Below are 27,062 nucleotides of genomic sequence, written 5' to 3'. Positions count from 1 at the left end.
GCCGTGTTTAAAGGATTTTAACAGGAACCTATAACAGTCTCTGAAAGGGTGCTGTCTCCAGTGCTACATGATAACAAGCCCTTGCTGGCGAAGGACTGATGTCTGTAAGGATAAGCCAATAGAGAAATTTCACCTAAAGAAAAACTACTCGTCAAAAGAAATGCAGATGAATTTGGAAATGAATTTATAAAACATGAAAAGGAGAAAATTTTTACAAAATTCTCTATTTTCTGTTTTTAACAAGCTTCTAGAGGATACTGGAAAGATTTAATGGAGATTAAAAGTGTGATCATTGAATCACAAATCCCAATGAAGGCAATTAACAGATAAAACCAGAAAAACAAAGAAGAAAAAAAAAAAGCCTAAGAAATTCTCCCAGAACTAAGAGGAAAAAGGGGTAAAAAAAATGAAAATGATGAGAGAGGTTCCAAGGATAAAACTGGAAATATAATCTATAGAAAGTAGAAATCTCAGAAGTTTGGAACAGAACAGTTGGAGTAGAAGCAATAATTAAAGAAAAGAAGGCTTTTCTAAGGTAAATTGCAGAGACCCAAGCCCATATTAACTTGACCTTCATATTAACCCAATGAAATGGGAAAGCAGGAATTATCACTCCGTTTTTGAATAATAAAGGAATCTGAAGTACAGAGAAACAGAGGGGTGTGCCCAATTTCTCATCCCCATATCAAGTGCAGCTAGAGCCAGAGCCCTGAACCTCCGGACCAGTGTTCTTGATATGCAAACATACCAGGACAAATGTGTGACTGAGGTTTTTTAACTTCTTATTCTGCAATAAATTCACCTGTCAATTAATTCAAATGAACTTCTGAAATAATAGGACTATGTGATTATTAAGCTTTGGCTTTGTAAGAAAGTTCTAACTTCAAGGGCCAAAATCAGCCCTTGAGGATTATTGCTGGAAAAATGCTACTCTAACCCATTATGGACCCTTCCATGAGCCTCTAAATAATCCCATGACTTAATGAAGAGCTATGTTAGAAATATCTTTTTTTTTCCCTTGAAAAGATTCTTTCAGCATTTGAAAATACCTTTTCATGACTTTTCTCATTGTGAACTTAAGATCACAACCATACCTGGGAAAGAATAAAAGTCCACTGCACGATGCAGCATAAGCACATACATTTGCTAATGGAAAACAATAATGTCCACCAGCTAATCAGAGCAGTCATTTCCCCCAGGACCAGCACCCAGTATGCACTGAGTTGGATTCAAAGCTCAGGACTCAGGTCTACATCAGAGGTGACCTTCCTCAGGATGGCATATGCCATACTCTGATGTTCAGAGCCTGGTCCCTCTGCTCCTATCATCTTTTGCCTTGAATGCCAGTCCTGTTCCCACTCCCCAGGTCTTGGCACAGTACATGTTTGACAGGTGTATCTAGTTTGCCCTTTTTAATCCTGTCTAGGGCTTTACCATTCTTTATCCTTCATAAACACCGTATTTGGCTTTCCCCTCTAGCCAGCTTTCAGACAGTAATGTTGCCATCTAATATAATCTGCACCCGCTCAAGACCTAACACCTGTCCTCCCACCAGAAGCCCTTGAGCATTTTCAGCATATCCAGCCTATCCTGGGTTAGGTCTAGGACAGGTGGTGGCTGTGTATAACAATGCCCTATCCTGGCTCTCCCTGGGGCCCAGCTTCCTTCTGGCACAAAGGCCAGCCCTTTTATGACCAAATATGTGATGTGAGGCTGTTTGCTATAGATTTGGGAAACGGACTCACAGAAGTGGCCATAAAACTAGAGGAAGAGGCTTGTCCCTCAGAAGGGAAAACACTCAAGTTACATTCTAGATTAGGAGACAACTCTCTGTGATTATTTCTTCTGCAAATTATATCCTATTACAAGACCCAAGAGGTGGTCATTAGTTCTGCTTAAAATAAACAAAGAGAGACAGGTTTGGGGATTCAATAATGGAGTCTTCTCCCAGCCAAGAGTTCCCTTTCTCAGGGTGCTAGGGACCCTTTCCTAATTGAAGGGATAAGAGACACTGGTTTATCTGTCTCACCTTTAAGCTACTTCTGCCAGACAAACATAGCAGTCAACAACACTCTCTCACTTCTTGTCCTTCTTTCCAGGACATCAGAGTATAAAACAGAAGAGAGAGGCATATAACTCACCAGTGTCAGGTATGTACTCTGGCCAGCCCATGCAGTTCAATTCTGTTGGGGCACTCTGGGAGAATGGATGACTTCTTCTAGCGAGACTCAAAGACTCTGGAGAGGTAACAGTCATCTTCCTCCAACACTGGGAGAGGAGGAAAGAGGCAGAGAGTAAATGAAGAAAAGAGATGATATGCTGTCATTGCTACATCATACCTTTTCATTATCCAGGATCTTTGCTGTGAGTAGGGCACATTGCCAAAATGCACACAGCTTCAGGAGGTTCCATTCACATCAAAATCCATGAGAAAATAAACCCCACAAAACTTCTCCCAGAGTCTACAATCTATGTGGCCATATGTGGTAATTCTGGCAGAATAGGTTGTCATTCAACAATATAAAGTGAGGACTATTGAGAAAGTCTCCAAAACCCTAAATCTCCCCCAGCTGCTCAGTCACACAGCCCGACAGTTCTCCGAAAGCATAACTGTTAGTTTTAACCAAAGCATTTTCTTCTAGGAGTGCTTAATTAAAATTCAACTCATAAAGTCCCTAACATATCATAATTATGAGATAGACTTTACCTTTCAAACTGTAAGGACCAGTGATGCATAGGGTCTTGGGAAGACAAGGGATACTGTCCCTTTCTTTATCATCATCCAGAGATAAAATTGGCCCCTTCCAGTTTTATCTACTTTGTAAAGTTATTGTATTAACTTAAAAATTTTGGTATGTATTCAAATAAATGTTGTTCCCTTTCCTTTTCTTTTGTATCCCTCACATGATTAAGCAAGTGTGCTTAGAAAATTCTTTTGTTGTTCCTGTGATATCCTGTGGTCTGAACTCAGCAGCAGCAGCTTGAAACGGTATGGATAAAAAGGACTCCAAAAGAAGCCCTCTCTGGTCTGAAGAGAAGGAAAAGGGGCCCCTAAAGAGTATGAACAAATGGGGTAAATCTTCTCTGTTGTTCTCTTCCCACCCCAGATTTCCAGGACATTCCATTATAGTATGGCAGTGTTGGCCAGGTAGGCACATAAAACTCTGAGGAAGGGGAATCCTTTATGACCTGAGGAACTGTGGTCCCAAGAGCATGGGATGGCAGGAGAATCCTGTTTCATTTTTCTCTCTCTATCCTCCTGCCACTTGGCTCCAGAGGCAGAGAGTATTGCAGGAAGTGTGTCACAAAGTGGGAAAACAAAAGCCAGCTTTCTTGCAAAAAAAAACCCAGGAATGTGGGGGCTCCTGGGACCAAGAAGTGTCTGGAAGAATGCAGAGAAGAAGGAACTCAAGAAAATGATCCCAAAAAGTTGTTTATAAGCTCTTGGACTTACCCCCAAACTATGCATGGGTAGATCTGACCCTAAACAGAATACTAAAGTCTTTGAGAACTGGACTATGGAATAGAACATTTTACAGGTCCCAGACTGGTCACTGAGTGATCCACATTATCCAAATAACACTGAAAACACCTTGAAAACTGAACTGACATAAGAAACATACCCTCTGAAGGTCAGTAAGAACTTGTAATCTAAATTGGATTCAACCGCCTGAAAAATGTACTAGTCATTGTTCTCCATAGCAACTAAACAAGGCCCAGAGTCTCATAACATAGTATTCAAAATGTCCAAGATATTATTCAAAATTACTTAATATATAAACAACTATGAAAATCTCAATAAAGTATAAGGGAAAGGAGAACTGACAGATCTCAACACCAAGATGACATGGTTGTTGAAATTATCAAAGATTTTAAAGCAGCTCATATAACCATGCTCTAAGAAGTAAGGGTGAACACTCTTGGAATGAATGGAAAATAACATCAGGGAGATATAGCTGCCACTTGAACAACACAGGTTTGACCTGCACAGGTGTGCTTATATGTGGCTTTATTATTTTTCTTAAAGATTTTTATTTATTTGAGACAGAGAGAGAGAGCACAAGCAGTGGGGAGGGGCAGAGGGAGAAGCAGGCTCCCTGCTGATCAGGGAGTCCGATGCAGGGCTCGATCCCAGGACCCTGAGATCACGACCTGAGCTGAAGGCAGATACCGAACCAACTGAGCCACCCAGATACCGCCTTATATGTGAATTTAAAAAAAAATAGCTACAATACTGTAAATGTATTTTCTCTTCCTTATGATTCTCTTAATAACATTTTCTTTTCTCTAGCTTACTTTGTTTTAAGAATAAAGTATATAATACATATGACATAAATAATATGTGTTAATTGACTACTTATCAGCAAGGCTTCTGGTCAACAGTATGCTATTAGTAAATTTTGCGGGCATCAAAAGTTATGTGGATTTTTGACTGTGTGGGGGGTTGGCACCCCTAACTCCTGTATTGCTCAAGGGTCAAATATAGATGAAATAAAGAATGCAATGGAAACATTAAAACTCAGAAATATAATAACTGAAATAAAAAATTCATGGTGTAGTTCAATTACAAAATAAAATGATTGAGGAAAGAATCAGTAAACTCAGTAGCTTAAAAGAAATTATCCAGTCTGAAGAACAGAGAGGAAAACATATTGGAAAAAATAAACAGAGCCGCAGGGACCTGTAGGACAACAACAAACATCTAACATTCTGCCATCAGAGACCTAGAAGGAGAAGAGGAAGTGTGGTGCAGAACAATATCAAGAAATTTCTGGAAAGACTGTAAATGTGGTGAAAAACCTTAACTTATAGTACAAGAAGCTCAGCAAACTTCAAACAGGAAAACCCGAGAAAATCAATGCCCAACACACCATAATCGAACTACTGAGACTAGAGACAATGAAAAAATCTTGTAAGTAGCCAGAAACTAACAACAAATCATATATATAAGGGAACAATCATTCAAATGACTATAGATTTCTCATGGAAGCCAGAAAGAAGTGGAACACTACTTTTTAAATGCAGCACCAACTGTCAACCTAGAACTCTATATCCAACAAAAAAATACTTTAAAGAAGGTGAAATAAATATATTCTTACATGAAGAAAACAAAGAAAATTCATAGCTAGCAGACCTGCTCTGAAGACAATTTGAAGAAGATCTTCATACAAAGGAAAATCATAGCAGAGGGAAACTTCAAAATTCAGGAACTGAAGGAAGAGCAATAGAAATAGAATATATAGGTAAGTGTAACAGGCTATTTTTCCCCTCTAAGTTCTTTAAAGTATGTTTGACAGTTAAAAGCAAAAATTACATTATTGTCTGATGAGGTTTTCAATATATGCAGATGGCACATGACAACAACCGCATTAAGGGGGGACTAAAGGGACCTATATGGTGGGAGGTTTCATATGTTTTACTTAAAGTAGTAAAATAACCAGTTATAAAAAGTGGACTATGAAAAGTTAAAGATGTATATTAATCCCTACAGTGGCTATTAAGAAAAAAAACACATAACAATATATAGTGTAAAAAACTCAACAGGTAAGTTAAAATTAAAAACTAAAAAGTACCCAAATAATCCAAAAGACAGTAAAAGGAAACAGAGCAATGAATCAGAGGAACAAGCAGAGAGGATGGTATATCTAAATCCAAACACATCAGTAATTACATTAAATTTAAATACTCAGAACACATAATTAAAGAGATTTTCAAAATGGATTAAAGAAAAAAATCCTCACAATATGCTATCATAAGAAATCCACTTTCAAAATAATGATGAAGGTGGGTAAAAAGTAAAAGGCCACACACATATGCCACACAAACACTAATCAAAAGAAAACTTGAGACATTACACTAATATCAAACACGACAGACTTCAGAGTAAGGAAAATTACCAGAGATACAAGAGGACATTATACACATAACAAGAGGGTGAATTCATCAAGAAGACAAGACAACCCTAAAGAGGTATGCATCTAATCACAGACCTTCAAAATATATGAAGCAAAACCTGATACAATTTACACTTGATCTTAGCCAAAAGGCTGAGAAGCGATAAAACCTGATACAATTTAAAGGAGAACTAGAATTATGGTTGGGTACTTTAACACTTCTACCACGGTAATCAATAGAAAAAAAAAAAAAACACAGCAAGGGGACAGGTGAAGGGAACAACACCATCCACCAACTGGAACTGACAATTACAGAGTAGTCCATCCAACAATCACAGAATATGCATTGTTTTCAAGTGCACACAGAATATTCACTGAGAGACTATATCCTTGGTGATCATGATAATAGTAACAGTAACAACAACAAGTTTAAAAGGATTGAAATCATACAGAATATGCTTCTCTGACCGAAATGGAATTACACTAGAAATCAGTGATAGAAAGGTAATTGGAGAGTCTTCACCTCCTTAGAAATTAAGCAACATACTTCAAAATAATCCAGGTAGTAAAGCGACTACACTTTGAGAACTGTGATCCAGTGTCCCGATTCCTTCAACATATGTTTTTATTCCTAGGTTCTGATTCTTTCAAGCTATACTGTATTATTCTTCATCATGCTCTTTTGGTAATCATACCTGTAATGTATCTTTTTGTGTTTACTTGTAGAAACTATCAGAGCATTATTTGACTCAACTAGTATATAATCTCCACTTCCTATTAAATTATCAGAATTCTCTCTTAGGCCCCCAAACCTGTTAAAATCACAGAATCTCAGACTTAGAATTCCCTAGAAATCTACTTTAATCTTGGTTAAGAGGAAATGGACCCTGTACATGTTTACATGGAGGCCAAATCACATCTGATTTTTAAAAACAGGCATGTAAGCTGGTGACTATATCATTTTCACAAAACTTTATATCAAGCCATCTTTCATATGGATTACTAAAACATTCTCCTAAATCTTCTCTCCTTGCTCTACACCAGATCTGTCATGCCACTCCCCTATTAAAGCCCTAAGAGACTGTCAAGATTGACTGACATGGGCCAAGTTTTTCACATTCTGTCCTCTAGCCACTACAACAACCCCTGTTTTCTGCCTTTCTAAGGCATCAAGGACCTACCACTCACTACCCCTGATACTCCATGAATTCCAAACTACCATGCTCTTAAAAAAACTATAGAGGTATAATTGACATATAACATCATGTTGATTTCAGGTATACAACATAATGATTTGATATTTATATACATTGCAAAGTGATCGCTGCATAAATCTAGTTACCATCTGTCTCCATACAAAGATCATTTTAGGATTTACTTTCTTGGAAAATTTCAAGTATGTGCTATAATATTATTGACTATAGTCACCATGCTGAATATTATATCCCATGACTTATTTATTTTATTACTGGAAGTTTGTAATTGTTGGCCTCCTTTACCTGTTTTGCCTGCTTTCCACCACTCCCCTCAGCAACCACCAATTCTGTTTTCTGTACCTATGAGTTTTGTTTTGTTCTTTAGATTCTACATATAAGTGAAATTATACAGTATTTATATTTCTATGTCTGACTTACTTTGTTTAGCATAATTCCCTTAAGGTCCATCCATGTTGTCACAAATGGCAAGATGTCATTTTCTTTTATGGCTAAGTAATATTCCACTGTGTATTTATATCTAGTTTTGTTCTTTCTCAAGATAGCTTTGGCTATTCTTTTATGGTTCCATACAAATTTTAGGATTTGTTTGGTTCTAGTTCTGTGAAAAATACCCTATGTTTATTGCAGTGTTACTTATAATAGCCAAGATATGGAAATAACCCAAGTTTCCATTGATAGATGAATGGATAAAGAAGATACTGTATACAATGGAATTGAATACAATGTTTCTGTGAAAAATGCCATTGGAATTTTGATAGTGATTGCATTGAATCTGTAGATTGCTTTGGGTAATATGGACATTTAACAATATTAATTCTTCCAATCCACAAGCATGGTATATCTTTCCATTTATTTGTGTCTTTTTTATTTCTTTTATTAATGTTGTATAATTTAGTGTACAGGTCTTTCACCTCCTTGGTTAAATTATTCCTAGGGATTTAGTTCTTTCTGATGCAATTGTAAATGTGATTGTTTTCTCAATTTCTCTTTCTGATAGTTTGTTTTAAGTATATAGAATGCAACCAACTTTTTTTTATATTGATATTGTGCCCTGCAACTTTACTGAATATTTATTCTAACAGTTTTTTTGGTGGAGTCTTTAGGGCTTTCTATATATATAATACCATGTTGCCTGCAAAAAGTGAGTTTTGTTTTTCCTTTCTGATTTATATATCTTCTATTTCTCTCTTGCCTAATTCCTCTGGCTAGGACTTCCAGTACTATGGTGAATAAAAGTAGTGACAGTGGGTAGCCTAGTCTTGTTGGCTGATCTTAGAAAGCTTTCAGCTTTTCACCATTGAGTATGATATTAGCTGTGGGCTTGTCCTATATGGTCTCTATTATGGTAAGGCATGTTCCTTCTATACCCCAATGGTTTGCCAATTTTGAACCATCCTCACATCCTTGGAATAAATCTCACTTGATCATGGTGTATGATCCTTTTAATGTATTGTGATATTTGGTTTGCTTCAATATTTTATTGGAGATTTTTACATCTTTGTTCATTAGGGATATTGGCATGTAATTTTCCTTTTTTATGGTGTTTTTGGTTTGGGGATCAGGGAAATGCTGGCTTTGTAAAATGAGTTTGGAAGTATTCCCTTCTCTTTAATTTTTTGGAAGATTCTGGAAAGGATAGGTATTAAATCTTCTTTGGATGTTTGGTGGAATTCACCAGCAAAGCTCTCTGGTCTTGAATTTTTGTTTGTGGGAGGGTTTTGATTACTGTTCAATCTCCTTACTAATAATCAGTCTATTCAAATTTTCTATTTCTTCACGGTTCAGTCTTGAAAGACTGCATATTTCTAGGAATTTATCTATTTCTCCTAGGTTGTCCAATTTGTTGGTGTATAAATGTTCATAGTAGTCTCCTATGAACGTTTGTATTTCTGTGGTATCAGTTGCAATGTCTCTTTCATTTCTTTCATTTTATGTATTGATTTGAGCCCTCTTTTTTTTTTCTTGGTGAGCCCGGCTAATCGTTTGTCAGTTTTGTTTATCTATTTAGAGAACCAGCCCTTAGTTTCATTGATCTTTTCTACTGTCTTTTAGTCTCTATTTCTGCTGTGATTTTTATTATTTCTTCCCTCCTAGTAATTTTGTACTTCATTTGTTCTTTTCCTAATTCCTTCAGGTATATAATTTGATTGTTCATTTGAGATTATTCTTGTTTTTTGAAGTAGGCCTGTATTGCTATGAAGTTCCCTCTTAGAACCACTTTTCCTGTATCCCACAGATTTTGGAATGTTGTGTTTCCATTTTTATTTGTCTTGAGGTATTTTTAAATTTTCTTTTGTTGTGTAGTCACTGATTATTTGTGATTTTTCCAGTTTTCTTCTTTGAATTGATGTCTAGTCGCCTACCATTGTGGTCAGGAAAGAAGCTTGATATGATTTCATTCTTCTTAAACTTATTGAGACTTGTTTTGTGGCCTAACCTGTGGTCTATCCTGGAGAATGTTCTATGTACACTTGTGAAGAATGTGTATTCTGCTGCTTTTGGGTGGAATTTACAATGGGTATATGAATACAGCCCCACAAGCTGTTCTGTATATATCTGTTAAGTCCATCATGTGCAGTTTTTGTTGAAGGCCAATGTTTCCTCATTGATTTTGTTCAGGTGACCTATCCATTGATGTAAGTGCGGGGTTAAAGTCTCTGACTATTATTGTATTGCTGTCAATTTCTCCCTTTAGGTCTGTTAATATTTGCTTTATATATTTTGGTACTACTGTGCTGCATATATATAACATCCTATATATATAACAGTCTATTTTAAGTTGACAGCAATTTAAGTTTGAATCCATTGTAAATCTACATTTTACTCCCCATCAACATCATTTTTGATATCTCATTTTACATATTTTTTCGTATCCCTTAACTAAGTACTGTATAGTTAATTTTCCTATTTTTGTCTTTTAACCTTCATACTAGCTTTATAAGTGGCTAATAAGCCTATTAGCCTTTACCTTTACTATATATTTAAATTTACTATTGTGATTTTTACTTTCATATATTTTCTTCTTACTAAATAGTGCCTTTTCTTTTCAGCTCAAAGAAGTCTCATTTATCCTTCTTGTAAGGCCAGTTTAGTGGTGATAGGCTTGTTTACCTTTTGTTTGTCTGAAAAACTTCATTTCTTCTTCAATTCTGAATGATAACCTTGCTGGGTAGAATAGTCTTGGTTGAAAGTTTTTTTTTCTCTCTCAGAACTTTCAATATATTGCCACTGTCTTTGGAACTGCAAAGTTCTTGCTGAGGAATCTGGTGATAGTCTTATGGGGATTCCCCTGTACAAAACAAGTTGTTTTTCTCTTGTTGGCATTAAGACTCTCTCTTTAACTTTTGACATTTTAACTGTAATGTGTCTTGATGTGGATATTTTTGGATTCATCTTTTTGAGAGCTTTGTAGGCTTCCTGGATCTGGATGTCTGTTTCTTTTCCCAGATTATAAGAAGTTTTCAGTCATTATTTCTTGAAATAAGTTTTCTGCTTCTTTCTCTCTCTGTTCTCCTTCTGGGACCCTTGTAATGTGAATGTTATCCCACTTGATGTTGTTCCACAGATCCCTTAAACTATCTTCACTTTTTAAAATTTTTTGTTTGTTTTTACTGCTCTGTTTGGGTGAGTTCCACTGCCCTGCTTTCTAGATCACTGATTCTTTAGATTCAGTCTGCTGTTGAACCCCTCTAGTGTGTTTTTCAATTCAGTTCAGTGTTCTTCAGCTCTGTGACTTCTGTTTGGTACTTTCTTATATTTTCTATCTCCTTAAGTTCTCATTTTGTTCATTTATTCTTCTCCCAAGTTTAGTGAGCATCTTTATGACCATTACTTTGAATTCTTTAACAGGTAGATTACTTACATCTTTTTCACTGAGGTCTTTTTGAGGTTTTATCTTCTTCTTTTGCTTGGAACATACTCTTCGGTTTCCTCACTGTGTTTGACTCTCTGTATTTGCTTCTATGTATTATGCAAAAGAGGTACCTCTACCAGTCTTGAAGGAGTGGCTTTGTGTAGGTGATGAAATTTATTATTTAATCATGCCCTAAATCTTGGCTGTCTACTTGACTTGGCTTTCTAAGTAGTTTGACTTATTCTTGATATGTCCCCATTGTTGAAGATGCACCAAGACCTGTCATGATCCAAGGAGAGGGATCTCAGCACCTAGTTTCAGGCTGATTGGAAGTCTGACCCTCAGGCAGTAGCTTTCAAAGTATGTAAATATATACAGTCTTGTGGGGCTGTTATCATATACCCTGCTGGCCCTCATAGTCCCAACTATCTCTTGCTCCTCCAGCAGATGTTTAAGATTAGCAAATGGATCCCCTTCATGTGTAGTATAGATGGTTTTCAAACTGCTGATTTTGCATTTGTTCCTGGGGCAAGTGAGACTGCATTTAAGTCCCTTAAAAGAAGTATCTCCATTTCCTATAGGCCTTTGGGTCGCTTGGATGTAAGCCCCATTGGTTGTCTAAGCCTGACGTTTTGGGGGCTCGTCTCTCTGGTGCAGGTTCCAAGGTTTGGGTGCTTGATGTGGGGCACAAACCCCTCCCTTCTTTGAGAGAAACTCTGGACTTGTGAGGTCCCTTCCTATTGGGTGTCACTGTTTCTGGGGTGGGGATTTTGGAGAGATTATGTCTCTGCCTCTCCTACTCATCTCCATGTGGTCTTTTCATCCTTTGTTGTGGAGGAGCATTTCAGCTAGTTTTCAGTTCTTTTTTTTCAGAGGGAATTGTTTCACATGTAGCTATAGATTTGCTGTGCACAGGAGGAAGTGAGTTCAGGTTCTTACACCACCATCTTGGACTGACTCCCTTTAACATGCCCTCGATTTTGCTATTCTCTCTGCTTGAAATGCCTTCCCCAGTGAAATTTTATCATTTCTTCAGGCAAGTATCTCTCTGTCTGCAAGGTATTTTCCATGATCCCTCCAAACAGAATCACCCACATCTCCTTTCTGTTAACAGTATTTTGTTGATATAACTACAACATCTGTATTGCAGTATATATCTCTATGGTTTTATGTACCCCAAATTAAAATATACATTTTATTACTGTGTTGGCACTCTAGCTAGACTGTAAGCTTCCTGAGGAAAGAGACTGTCTTCATGTTTTATCCTAACATATGGCTCTGAGTCAAGCTCATTGTTCAGGAAGGGGTTGATAGGAAGGGAATAGCTTTCATTAAGCACTTTATATGTGTCTGGTATGTACTGCACAATTTGTTCATCATTTCTAATTTAATTCCTACAACAAACCAACAAGATAGAAAGATGTTAATATCTCCATTTACAGATGAGGAAACTGAGGCTCAGAGAGGTTAAGCAATGTTAGGTGCCCCAAATCTGCTTATTTTCTGGGCTATCCTTTTTGAAAGAAAACTGTATTTCCATATCTTTCCACTGCTTCACTTCCTCCATTTTCCTCACTTCATTCCTCATGCAGCTGTTCTGACTTCTGCCCACACCTCTATACCCACACTACTTTACAAAGCTCAATAATTAAGTTCATACTGTGAAATCCAGTGAGTCACTTTCAGTGCTTTCTGCTGCATTTGACATTGCTGACCATTCTACTGTTTCTGTTCTATTTTCCTTTTCTCCTGGCTTTCCTTCCTTTGTAATGATTCATATTGGTGTTCTGGGTTCTGTCTCCTCCTTTTCTGCTAGAATATATACTTTCCATGGCTTTTTAATCTCCATTTTAGCCATGACCTTTCCCCTAAGCTTTAGACCCATAATTCCAACACTGATTCCTGAATATATCCATTTGAATGAGCCACAGGCACCTCTGACTGAACTAGTACCAAATCATTCTTATTATTCTACCCCTTTCTTTACACCTCAGGTCCTCCTATGTTTCCTTTCTCAGGGAATGCTAGTACTATTCATCTACGCAGTTGTTTAGCTGAAATCCAAGGAAACATTAGATTCTTCCCTTTTTATCATCTCTCACATCCAATAATAACTAAATCTGACAGATTTTATCTCTTAAACATATCTCTAACCTTCTCCTAGAGAGGGTGTATGACATGATGGTTAAGACATGGGCTCTGGAGCCAGACTTTTTAGGTTTGAATTGTACCCCTGCTACCTGCTAATTATGTGATCTTGGGCAAACTGCTTACTTTTTTATGCCTTTATTTTCTCACTAGAAAAATGAAAATAACATTAATACTTGCAAATAATGGCATCTGTAGGAATGAATGTGTTATTTCATTTGAATCACTTAGTGACTGTCACATAGACCATGCTTCATAAGTACTAGAACAATTTTTATTATTTTATTCTGGCTACCACCTAATTCAGGTCCTCATATCTTATTATGTCTCCCCCAAATTCATCCTCTACTCTGCTTCCTATTTAAAATGTGCAATTGCTAGCATCAAGTGCCCATATTGCTTCTGCACTTAAAAGCCTTCGGTGGCTCCCACCTCACATAGTGGCCAGAGGGCAAACTACAAGCTTTTCATCTAGAATGCTCTGTGACCCAGCCCTGACCTAATCCTCTGTTTCATCTCCTGCCACTCCCCCTCATACCTGATATACTAGTTAAGCCAACTTCTTAAAGTTTCCACCATATCTTTGGGCTAAGGTTGTTCTCTCTGCCCTAATAGCCTTCTTGCATTCCTTTCTTTCCTAAGAAACCTACACATCTTTCAGGACTCAGCCCAGGGGACATCTACATTGCCAGGCTGGCTTCAACATCCCTGCTGTGACCCCCTGGGGTCCTTGCATTCCTCTATTGTACTGCTTTGATTTTTACATCCTCACCACCCAGAACAATGCCTAGTATGTTAGTGCTCCATACATTATTTTTTTTTAAATTAAATGTATGTTGAATAAATAAGACTAATATTCACCTTAATCAAGATATTTTCAATATCTAGCTTATAGGCCTTTTAAGTAGGTAAAATATAGTGCCTTGATAAACACCTGGACAACATCCTGTCAGAATGGATAAAAGAGTCTAAAACCTAGGTAATTCTGTAAATTCAGTCTGGTCGGGAATGAGACTGCATCATCCATGAAAAAGGTTTTTATTATAAAGATAGTAAATGAGTCACAACTGAATATGACTACTTTATATCCACACATCCCCATGCTTTCCTGCATACCCTCTTGCTGGAGTTGTGGTCTTCCAATTACAGTTGATTCTCATTATTTGTGCTACATATATTTATAAAGCCTTTGAAAACACTGAATTAGCAAATACTGAGTCATTGTTCCTGGGAGAAATAGTGAGGTGTCTGTGAGCCTCTAGTCACAACATTTTTGTCAGGCAAAACAGTATTTGCATTACATAGTTTCATTTGTCAACATCCTTATAAAATAAGCTAGTCTTATTAGCACTAAAAACCTGCTCTTCCACATAACCCTTTTCTTGTATAATACTTAGCTGGTGTTTAAATTTTTTTTTCTTGAAGCCCCCTCATCCTTAGAACCTGCCTCACCTGCAACTTTAATGTTTCTTATACCATATTGTCCTTTGAAACAGGTGAGCCAGGCAGCACTAGCCAGAGAGGTTTAACATTTTCCTGACCCTGGGTAATGTGACCATAAATTTCCTCGGCTTTCAGTCCTACAACATGGTGCCCACTACACTTTTTTATGGTTCATCATCTCAGGCATCCACATTTTAGCTGCTTTTTCCATCTTTTCCATATTTGTAGCATACACTATAGCTGCTACCTTAGCACTTTCTAGAATGACTTTATATACAGATCAGTGAATTTCCACTTCCTTTTTTCTGAATGTACCACATTATTAATTCATTAACACTGACTTCATGGCCACTAGCAGTAGAACTCATGCCTGAACAAAGCTTATCCAACAAATGTATTTTCTCCGTAAGGCAATCACAGATTTCTTGTGCTTAGGAACACTAGACATGTCTTCAGCACTATGTTTGGAAGTCATTTTTTTTTAAAGATTTTATTTATTTATTTGACAGAGAGAGAGAGAGACAGTGAGAGAGGGAACACAAGCAGGGGGAGTGGGAGAGGGAGAAGCAGGCTTCCCGCTGAGCAGGGAGCCCGATGCGGGGCTCTATCCCAGGACCCTGGGATCATGACCTGAGCCGAAGGCAGACGCTTAACGACTGAGCCACCCAGGCGCCCCTGTTTGGAAGTCATTTTAAGCAGGAAAATCACCAATAAAAAGCACAAAAATGCCAAAAACATGGTACTAAATAGGCCACGAAAAGGACATTTGTTTAGTAAAAGAGCTTAAACATGAACAAGAGCATCGCCTTGTTCAACCTGAGCTGAGAACCTGGCACTGAGTGACTCAAATATTTGCTGCTTTGCACATGTCTGTGAATGACTGCACAAGGGCCTTGAGTACTGAATTTGGGGTTACAAATAAATTTTAGTGCGTAGGTGAATTCACAAATATGGAATCTGTGAATAATAAGGAACTATTTAGTTTCATGCTTTATAGATTCCTCATCAAAATTAATGGCAAATCACTCTTTGTTAGAATAGCATGGAGAAAAGCATTCTTAGCCTACACTGAGTCACCAGACACCAAGGGCACTGAAGAGTGAGGAGGGGCTTTCTGAGATGCTGGGTGCTGGAGGCAAAGATACTCTGTGGGAGCACCAGGGTCCTCACTGCTTTTGAGTCTTACACAAGAATGTGCCTGTTGGTGGGAACCTTTAAACTGAAATGCATTGACTGTTAAAGTGAGTTCCTCCCCAGTGGTGATATAAATCTTACACATGAAAAAATGGTAGTGTATCAAGAACTGAACTATTTCCTCAGATTCAGTAGGACTCGGATTCATACTCCTCTTCAGACAGTGATATAGTGATTCTGGCAGGTGCAACTTCCATTGGGAATTGAGAAGCCAAGGAAGTGCCACACTAAATATGCTGCATCTGTTTCTGCCCTACATGGTTACACAGCTTCCAACATTATTTTTTTACATATTAGCTAATTAAAGCAAGAATTTACAAATAAAAATATGTGGTTTCATCTCATCATCTATAACCTATGTAAAACAATGCAAATAGAAAGAGAAAAGGCTTTGGAGACACACAAATAGGGGTTCAAATCTAATCTCTGCCAATGTATGACCTTAAAATTTGGCAGGTTTCTTAGTGTCTCTGAATCTCAGCTTCTTCATCTGTAAAACAGGGCACATAGTAACCAACTCACAAGACTGTTGTTATAATAAAACTGTTTAGATTCATGGGTTGACTTGTTGCAACCATTTCACATGGCTAGTTTGCTGTGGCACCTGCATCAAAACATTCACTTCAAAATATAAAATACTTTAAATTTGTAAGTAGTATGTTCAACTTGTATCTCTGAACTTTATTCATGTATAACTGTCTCCTATATTCTCACTTCCCACCCTGAGAATTATGGTCAAATGGTAAAAGTACTTTGTAAAAAGTGACCTTATATAATGCACTATCCCCATTTCTGAATCTTACCCCGTTCTCCCTTCCATTCCCAGCTATAGGTTTGCATATTCCCTGGTGTGGTATTTTGTGAGATCCTAAAGTGTTTGGCTGTTCCATTTATGTTGTTGTCTGGATGTACTATCTGATAAAATCTCAAATAAGTTTGTTACTCATATGCAGAAAAGAGCAAACAGCAGACCTGAGGCTGTTATCTTTACTGGGGCCTCTGTGCAAGGTTGGTTCTTAGCTGGCATCTGGAAACTTAGCTCTCAAACCATTCCATAACTGTTAAGGATGGGTTCACTGTGCCTGGACTATCTGTACAATTTTTATTTATCAGCTAATTAAAATGAGTACTTACAGTTCTCAGTTGTATAATGTGCTTTAGGCCAAACACCTCCTTTCCTTCTGACAGTCTGGAGTTTGGTATGTGTTAGGCAGGTAGTGCCATGTGGCCAGCCTCCTCCAATAAAAACCTTAAGCACTCAGTGACTAGTGGACTTCCCTGGACAGAAGCATTAGGCACATGTTACTGCATTTTTTTTTTTTTTTCTGCTGGAGAAAGAAGCAAGCTCAGTGTGAACCCTCACAGAAGGTAGAAAGCATGGGAAGACTTCATGGGTCACATGTGTCTTTTTCCCTTGCTGATCCTGTCCTATATCTTTTCACTGCAGCAAGCCTCCCCATAAATATGATTATATGCTGAGTATCAGGAGTACTTCTGGCACATCACTGAATGTGTCACTGGCCTTAGGGACCCCCTCATGCCCCCCAAAACCCGCTTAGTTCTTAAAAACCAAACTTTTATTAGAGATTTCTGATTCTGCTAGGAGGTAATAGCCCTATTCTTTCAAGGTCCTTCCTCTTCCCACTAAATTCCTTAGGTATAACACAACAAACAAACATAGAAAGACTGGAAGGTAGAAAGAAGGTGGGCTATCTAGAGACCTCAGGACTTGAGAAGCAACGGGGTGCTGAGTGACGTGGGTCTCCTTATGCCTCTCATATATCCCAGACAAGGCACTGCAGAAGCCTCCAACCCAGAACAAACAACAGGCACAAACAAGAAAAGCTCAAAGAAAAGCTTGTTTTCCCTAGCTAAAGCATTAGGAGAAGGGTGGCTGTTCTAGGCAGAATAATATACCCTGGACACACATCCTAATTCCTGCCTGTTACCTTACCAAGCAAACTGACTTTGCAGATGTGATTAAGGTTAAGGATTGTGAGTTGGGGAGATTACCTAGGTGAGCCCAACCTGATCCTGAGTCCTTAAAAGTGCTTTTCCCAGCTGAGGTCAGGTTCAGAGAAAGAACTATGGTCAGAGAGATGCCATGTTGGTCACTTTGAAGATGCAGAAGTGGTCAGGAGACAAAGAATGTGGGCAGCCTCCAGAAGCTGGAAAAGACAAGGAAATGGATTCTCCCTTAGCACCGCAAGAAAGGAACGCACCTTTACTGATGTGGTAATTTTAGCTCAGTGAGGGCCATGTCAGACTTCTGACATACAGAGCTGTAAGGTCATAGGTTTGTGTTCTTTTAAACAGTTAGATCTGTGGTAATTTGTTATAGCAGAAATAGGAAACAAGTAGAGATTCTGGTGCCTGGACGTGGAGTGTGACTGTAACAAGCACCTAAAAACATGGAAGTGACTTTGGAATTGAGCAACAGGCAGAGACTGGAAGAATGTGGAAAAGCATGATAGGAAAAAATCTATATTGCCTTGAATAGACTGTTAGTAGAAACATGGGTGTTAAAGTCATGCCTGGCAGTGAGGGCTCCGGAGGGAGAAGAGCATGATAGAGAAAACATAAATTGCTTTAGAGAACAACTAAGATATTTTGAACAGACTGTTAGTAGAAAATGGACATTAAAGGTTCCTCTAGTGAGGGCTCAGAGGGAAATGAGGGAATTTTTTTTTTTTTTTTTTTTTTTTGATACTGGAGGAAAGAGGATCCTTGTCATTTGGTGGTAGGAAGCTTAGCAGAAGTGTGTCCTGTAGTTATGTAGAAAACACAACTGGTGCATGATGAACTTGGATATTTAGGTGAGGAGATTTCTAAGCAAAGTGTTGAAAGTATAGCCTGTTTTCTTCTTGCTGCTTATGGTAAAATGCAAGAGAAAGAGATAAACTGAGGGAGGAACTATTGAAAAACAAGGAACAGGGGCTTGATGATTTGGGAAATTCTCAGCTTACCCAGATGGCAAAAAATACTAAAATTAAGACATCACTTTCAGAAAACTAGGTCTAGAGGAAAAGCTGAGAGTGTCTAGACCTCCCCTTTTGCTAATACCTCAAGAAAGATTGAAAGAGTATCCAGTTATACAAAAGGATCTTTGAAGACACTAAGCATGCGACTCACAGATCCCCTTAGCCATATCAGAAGAAGCCAAAAATAGAGAGAGGAAAGATCTTTGGAAGAGCCTCTTGGTTAATGGAGTGAATCCCCATGACATACATGGGAGACCAAAAGGTTCTTGAGAATATTATCACAGCAAAATCACTGCCTGTTTGGACCAAGAGGGACAAAGAGCATGAAATGAAGGTGGGGCCCAGCAAGGAACTAATTTTCACCCCATTTTCCTATCTCACAGAAGATGGCATGCTCTAATTCCCCTCTCAGGTGGTTTGGTTGGGCTGAACACAGAGCTATACTCCCAACATGCACCTAGCAGAAGCAGGTAATGCTCTAGTTGTCCCCACTCTCAGTGGTGTCTATGGAAATGAGTGGGAAGTTTCCATTCTTTTCCAGGTGGCACTCTAATTTCCCCAGTAGGTGGTGTTGGCAGGCCAAGCAGGGAGCTGACCTTCCATCCCTTGCCTGGAGGAAGCAAGCAGTGGTGATCCACTTTGCTTGCCAGGGTAGTGTCAGTGGGTCCAGTGGAGAGCTGAGCCTCACCCTCATGCAGCAAGAACTAGACAAGAGGGCAATGTGAGGTGGGGTGAGGCACCAGTAGTTTTTACCACCCTTACTCTGATGCCGGTGGGGTGCAGCCAGGGTGATCGCCTACCACAGTTGGCATGAATGAGACTGAAAGATGTCATGCAAATCTACCTGCTCCTGTCACCACTTTAATATCTACCTGTCCCTGTGTCAGAAAGATAGGAGAGACGAACCTCCAGACCCACTGGGCAACAATGAGGCAGGGGAACTGAAGAGAGGCAGGACCAACTGCCACTCTACTTTGTTTCCTCTCTCCGTGTGTTGGCAGGGCCCAGGAGGGAGGCGATTTACATGTTGGAAGTAATGAGGTGCCAACTTTTACCAGGAAGTTGTAAGCAGGCCTGAGGGGGAAGATGAACTTCTACTTTACCCAGGTGCAATGAAGCAGTGAGTGCCCAGCTTTTGACTAACTGCTAAAAAAAAAAAAAAAAAAAAAAAAGTAAAATACAATGCAGAGTCTCACTCATTATACAAAGAAACAGGAAAATCACAAAATGAATGAAAAAAGACAACATATCAACACTAAGATGAATCAGATTCTGGATTATCTGACAATGTAAAGCAATCATTATAAAAGTACTTGCATAGTCAGTTACACATTTTCTTGAAACAAATAAAAAAAGAACCAAACAGGTATCAATACTGATACAAAAACCCTGCTAGGTTACAAAAAATTGATAGGCTCAGTAGTAGAGTGGAGATGACAGAGGATAAAGTCATTGAACCTGAAGACAGATCAGTAGAATTTGCTCATTCTGAACAACAGAGAAAATAGACTGAAACAAAATAAACAGAACCCCAGAGATCTGTGGGCTAATAACAAAAGAGTAGAGTCTTAGAGGGAGAAGAGAGAGAAATGGGACTGAAACAATATTTAATAAAATAATGGCTGAACTTCCCAAATTTGGTGCATTTGGTGAAAGATATAAAACTATGAATTCAAAACACTTAGTGCTATTAAACTGAACGTTTGCGTTCCCTCTCAATTCATGTTGAAGCCCTCATCCCCAGTGTGATGGTATCTGAAGGTAATAGAAGGTGTAGCACTCATAAATGGGATTAGTGCCCTAATAAGAAAAGAGACAAGAGAGATGATCTTTCTTTCTGCCATGTGAGGATATAGCAAGAAGCCATCTCAAAACAGGGAGCAGGCTCCCATTAGACCCTGAATCATCCAGCACTTTGATCTTGGACCTCTGGCCTCCAGAACTGTGAGTAATAAATGTTTGTTCTTTAAGCAGCCTAGTCTGTGGTATTATGTTATAGCAGCCCAAGCTAACTAAGACACTGAGTGGACCCCAAATAGGGTAAACCCAAAGAAATGATTTCTAAGACACATCATAGTTAAGCCTCTGAAAAGTGAAGAATAAAACAACAACAACAACAACAACAACAACAACCTGAAAGCAACCAGAGAGCAAAGAGGCATTACTTATATGGTTACACCAATTCTAAAGACAATGGGTTTGTCATCTGAAGCCATGTAGGCCAGAAGGAAGTGGCCCAACACAGTACTGAAAGAAAAGAACTGTCAACTGCCAAATCTATATTTTTTTTCCCTTCAGGATGAAGGAAAATAAAGACATTTTTAGTTGAAGGAAAAGTAAAAGATTTATTGTTGGCAAATTTACCCTTAAAGGGTAGCTAAAGGAAGTTCTCTAAAGAGAAAGGAAACGATGACAAAAAAAGTCTGGACTTTCATAAAGAAAGAACAATGGCATGGGTAAAAATTAGGATAAATATAATAGACTATCCTACTTCTCGTGAATGTCAAATCATTTTTGATGACTAAAACAAAATATAAAAACCTTTGATATGGTGCTCAATGTATATAGAGAAAACACTTTAGACAATTATATTTTATAAGTGGGAGGGTAAATGAACCTCAGTGGAAGTAAGATTCATTGGAAGTGATAAAATGTTGATAACAGTACACAATGATTAGTTATGTATGTATACAATGATACTTTTAGCAACCACTGAGAAAACCATACAGAACCATATATTCAAAAATATCAGAGAGGCACCTGGGTGGCTCAGTTGGTTAAGCGTCTGACTCTTGGTTTGGCACAGGTCATGATCTCATGACTGGTGAGATCAAGCCCCATGTTAGGCTCCGCACTCAGCGGGGAGCCTGCTTGAGATTGTCTCCCTTGGCCCCTCTCCCAACTCTCACATACAAGTTCTCTCTCTCTCTCTAAAATAAATAAATAAATCTTTAAAAAAATACTACAAATACGGGATGCCTGGGTGGCTCAGTCGGTTAAGCGACTGCCTTCAGCTCAGGTCATGATCCCAGGGTCCTGGGACCGAGTCCCACATCGGGCTCCTTGCTCGGCGGGGAGCCTGCTTCTCCCTCTGCCTGCCTCTCCCCCTGCTTGTGTTCTGTCTCTCTGACAAATAAATAAATAAAATCTTTAAAAAAAATACTACAAGTAAATTATGATGGAATACTAAAAAATGTTCATGTAACTGACAGAAAAGTAAGAAAAGAGTACTGGAAAACAGGAGAAAGAATCAGGAAACTAGTAATAAAATGACAGACTGAAGCCCTAACACAGTAATTATTTCAAATGTCAATGGTCAAAATACACCAATTAAAAGAGATAAGCATAATGGATAAAAAAACATCCAACATTGTTTCTTACAAGAAATTCACTTCAAATTAATGACAGTTTGAAAGTAAAAAGTATATGTAAACATAAATCAAAAAAGGAAGTGCATATATTAATATCAAGGTAGACTTCAGATCAAAGAAAACCAATTTTATCAATCTTTTCAAGAATATAGGGCGCCTGGGTGGCTCAGATGGTTAAGCCTCTGCCTTCGGCTCAGGTCATGATCCCAGCGCCCTGGGATCAAGTCCCACATCGGGCTCCCTGCTCAGCAGAGAGCCTGCTTCTCTCTCTCCCTCTGCACCTCCCCCTGCTTATGCTCTCTCTCTCTCTGTATCTCTCTGTCTCAAATAAATAAATTAAAAAAAAGTCTTTAAAAAAAAAAAGAATGTAGATGAGGAGAGAATACTTTCCAATTTATTTTATGAAGGACCTCATAAAATAAATTGTAGTATTATTTACAATAGCCATGATATGGAAGCAACCTAAGTGTCTATCAATAGATGAATGTATAAAGATATGAGATATATATATTTCCAAATATATACCCTAGGCAGAGGACCCAAATATACATTTTTCCAAAGAAGACACACAGATGGCCAACAGACATGTGAAAAGATTCTCAACATCACTAATTGTCAGGGAAATGCAAATCAAAACCACAGTGAGGTATCTGTCACAGTGAGGTATCTGTCACCTGTCAGAATGGTTACTATCAAAAAGACAACAAATAAAAAGTATTGGCTAGGATGTAGAAAAAAGGCAACACTTGTGCTCTGTTAGTGGGAATGTAAGTTGATGCAAGCACCATAGAAGACAGTATGGAGAATCCTCAAAAAACTAAAAATAGAAATACCATACAATCTAGTAATTCCACTACTAGGTATTACCCGAAGAAAACAAAAACACTAAATCAAAGATATATGCACCCCTTAGTTTACTGTAGTATTATTTACAATAGCCAAGATATGGAAGCAACCTAAGTGTCTATCAATAGATGAATGTATAAAGATGTGATATATATACATATATATATACACAATAGAACATTACTCAGCCACAAAAAAGACTGAAATTGAAAAAATCCATACTATTTCACTTATATGTGAAATCTAAAAATCAAAAGAAATGAACAAACACAGACAAACAAAAAGCAGAAACAGAGAACAAACTGGTGGTTGCCAGAGGGGAGGGGGACTGGTGGGCAAAATAAGTGAAGGAGATCAAGAGCTACAGACATCCAGGTATAAAATAAATAAGAAATGGGGATGAAAAGTACAGCACAGGGGATACCGTCAATAATATTGCACTAATCTTGTACGATGACAGATGGTGACTACACTCATTGTGGTGAGCATTTTATAATATATATAACTCTCGAATCACTATGTTGTCCATCTGAAACTAATATTGTATGTCAGCTATATGTCAGTTAAAAATTTGAAAAAAATACTTAGGAAATATTTTAACCAATGAGGTGCAAGACTTCTACATTGAAAACTATAAAAAATTGCTAAAAGCAGTTAAAGAACTCCTAAAAAACAGAACAAAAACCTGTGTTCATGGATTCAAATTTAATATTGTTAAGATGGCAATACTCTCCAAAGTGATCTATGGATTTAGTGTAATCTTTTGAGCCATGCAGGTGCCCCTGGATTTAGTGAGTGTAATCTTAACAAAATCCCAACAGCCTTCCATACTATATATAAAAGTAGCAAAGAGAACTCATACATCCCAACTTCCAAACTTAATACAAAACTACAGTAATTAAAATAATGTGGTACTGGCATAAGCATAGATATACAGACCAATGGAACAGAATTGAGACCCCAGAAATAAATCTATGTATCTAAGGTCATTTGATTTTTTTTTTTTACAAGCATGCCAAGACCATTCAGTGAGGGAAAGGATAGTTTCTTCAACAAATGAATGTTGCTGATACAACAAGATATTCTCATAGAAAAAATTGAAGTTGGACCTCAACCTCCCACAAAACACACAAAAAAGTTTCAAAATAAATAAAAAACTCAAATGTAAGAGCAAGAGTTATAAAAACTCTTAGAGGAAAGCATAGAAGTAAATGTTCATAACCTTGGATTTGGTAATGGATTCTTAGACATGACATTAAATTCACAAGAACAAAAGAAAAAATAGGCAAATTGGGTTATATCAAATTAAGTACTTTTGTGCATCAGTAGACACTATCAAGAAAGTGAAAGACAACCTACAGATGGGGGAAATATCTGCAAATCATTAATCCAATAAGGGGCTAGTATCCACATATATAAAAAATCCTTACAACTCAACAGCAAAAAGACAACCCAACTACAAAATGGGCAAACAACTTGAATAGACATTTTTCCAAAGAAGATATACAAATGTCCAACAAGTATGTGAAGATATGTTCAACATTAGTCATTAGGAAAATGCAAATCAAACCACAATGAGGTACCATTCAGGTCCACTAGGTGGTATAATTTAAACAAAACAATACAAGACAGAAAACAACGATTGGTGAAGATGTGGAGAACTTGCAACCCTCATACATTGCTGGTAAAAATTTAAATGGTGTGAACAGTATAGAAAACAGCTTGGCAATTCCTCAAAAAGCTAATCATAGAATTGCCGTATGTCCCAGCAATTCCACTTGTAGGTGTATACCCAAAAGAATAGAAAACATGTTCAAACAAAAGTTTGTACAGAAGTGTTCCTGACAGCACTATTTACAATAGCCAAAAGGTGGAGACAACCCAAATGTCTATCAATGGATGAATGGATAAATGAAATCAAACAAATATATCCATACAATGGAATATTATTCAGTCCTAAAAAGGAATGAAGTACTGATATATGCTATAACATAGATGAATTTCAAAAAGATTATGCTAAGTGAAAGAAGCCAGACCCAAAAGGTCATATATTATATGATTCCACTTATATGAAATATCTGAGTAGGTAAATCCAGAGGGACAGAAAGTAGATTAGTGTTTGCCAGGTCTGGGGAAGTGAAATGGGTAGTGAGTGCTTAATGGGTATGAGGTTTCCTTTTGAGATGATGAAAATGTCTTGGAACTACATAGAGGTGATGCTTGCAAAACCTTGTGAATCTACTAAATGCCACTGAATTGTATACTTTAACATGGTTAATTTTATGTTATGTGAATTTCATCTTATTAAAAAAAAGGTGGCTTTCATGGATGAGTGAGACTCAGGGATGTGTATAAACTTGCTATTTCATAAAGGAAAAGAAGAAGAAACAGAGTCTGGGATTGGATAAAAGGTATGGTGTATGCACTATTAAGTCATTTTTTAATAGGCTGACAGTTTCATGCAAAAATCATGGTGTCAAAATGTCCCTAGAGACAACATTTAATTGACATAATATAATTTTAATTAACTGAATTAAAAATATTATATCAGAATGTCATGCTCCTCTATTAATAATAGAGCTAGTAGTGCTCAGTGTCTAACACAGTGCTTGACACAGACTAGGTCCTCAGTAAATGGTAATTACTACAGAAAGGCTTGAGGGCTGGCCCTGCCTTCTTCAGTTCTGCTCCAATACCTTGCAAAGGGCTGGACACAGGCACAGACACACTGCAGCGAGGGAAGAGGAGCCATAACCCTTGGCTCTGGGACATGCCACTATGAAAAGTCTCTCCTGCAGGCTGTGCTGGGGTGGAGGGGCTGGAGAGGGGCATCATGGTGCTGTATCCAGAGGGCCCAAGGGTAACAAGCTATAGCATAGGACAGAGTCAGGGGAGAGCTCAGGAAATGCAAGCAGCTGCAGAGGAAAAGGGGATAGCAGGCCAAGTCTGATGACACATGGCATGTGAAGAGCTTACTTGGATTCCATCTTTATGTGCTATTCCCTTGTGCATCTTCCTTTCAACCTGGACCTGCTTCTTCAATCTCCTTCTCTGCGTCTTCTCCAGCCACAGGTCATCTAAACTGATGCGTGGGTGCCGAGGAATGATGCTCCTGGGTTGTGAAGGAGTCTCCCTGGGGACATCCTCTGCAGAGACGGAGGGGAGGGTCCATGCCACCCTCTCAGTGGTAGAGAATAGCTCTATGTGAAAAGCTTTTTGACTGTGGGAGCAACTGGGCTTCATGCCTTGTTCTTCCCACCGCATGTGGTTCTGGAGAGCAGAGAGGAGAACATATCAACTGGGCACAGTGTCCTTTTTCTGCTCAGTTTTTTTTTGGGTATTACCCCATCTTTTGGTTAATCCCCAAAATACAGATTCCAGTGAAATACTCTGTTCACAGTAATTTTGAAAATGTGAAGATCAGGAATAAAACAAATCTTGTTTCTGTTAAAATCTACACTTTCAAGACTATTTCAAAAAATCAAGTCTTTTACCTTGATCAAACAAAGTCTTGAAAGTAATCACTGAACTTGGCATGCTCATTAGAAACTTTTTAAAGGTCAATAGTTGGGGCAAAAGCTCCTGTTTAAACAATATCCCCTGAGAACAGAATTTGAACACAAACACACTCAGGCACTTCTTACTTCTTTCTTGGCACAGACATTAACTCAATGTACACACAGCTGCACCTTACCTGTGCTACCCTCACTTTGTCTCAGTTTAGTTATCCACTCAGACACCGTAACTGAATTCAAAATAAAATCTGTCCCTCCTAACAGAATACTTCAGATTTGTGTTGACATGGCCATCCTTTCTGTTCTAATCAACCCACAGGCAGGGAAATGAAGCTCTTTTGTTCACAGGTGTTCTTCAAGTCCCATGACCCCTGCCCCCACCCCACCCTGGAGGACACCTCTTTCACAACACTTCTTTGGACTGTCATCCCCAATACTTTGTGTATAAATAATATAAAATAATGGTGGAAACAAAGGTGAAATTTCTTTTAACTATTTTAAGAGTCTGCCTTAAATAATGTATACATATACATATGTATATATATGTATGTATGCACACACTCCCATGGGGAGAGAGAAGAACGTAGAGGAGGAGGATGG

The 27,062-nt window shown here is 38.1% G+C and overlaps 1 protein-coding gene and 1 long non-coding RNA gene across 4 annotated transcripts in view; one reads left to right on the top strand and one right to left on the bottom strand.

Annotated features, from left to right (window-relative positions):
- Positions 1-27,062, bottom strand: part of ARHGEF4 (Rho guanine nucleotide exchange factor 4) — a 262,468-nt gene that overhangs the window by 104,034 nt on the left and 131,372 nt on the right. For 2 of the 3 annotated variants that reach the window (XM_078070627.1, XM_078070628.1), the window contains exons 3-4: positions 25,924-26,217; positions 2,142-2,268 (exon numbers count right to left, since the gene is read on the bottom strand). In XM_078070627.1, the coding sequence (XP_077926753.1) occupies positions 2,142-2,268; positions 25,924-26,217 (421 nt within the window). The remainder of the gene's footprint in view (positions 1-2,141; positions 2,269-25,923; positions 26,218-27,062) is intronic. The other variant, XM_078070629.1, reaches the window with a different exon arrangement.
- LOC144381602 (uncharacterized) overlaps positions 1-27,062 on the top strand; it is a 47,208-nt gene that overhangs the window by 17,251 nt on the left and 2,895 nt on the right. The window lies entirely within an intron of this gene.

Source organism: Halichoerus grypus, chromosome 4, assembly GCF_964656455.1.
Source record: "Halichoerus grypus chromosome 4, mHalGry1.hap1.1, whole genome shotgun sequence".
Classification (NCBI taxonomy): domain Eukaryota; kingdom Metazoa; phylum Chordata; class Mammalia; order Carnivora; family Phocidae; genus Halichoerus; species Halichoerus grypus.
This window is presented reverse-complemented; position numbering and strand designations above follow the sequence as displayed.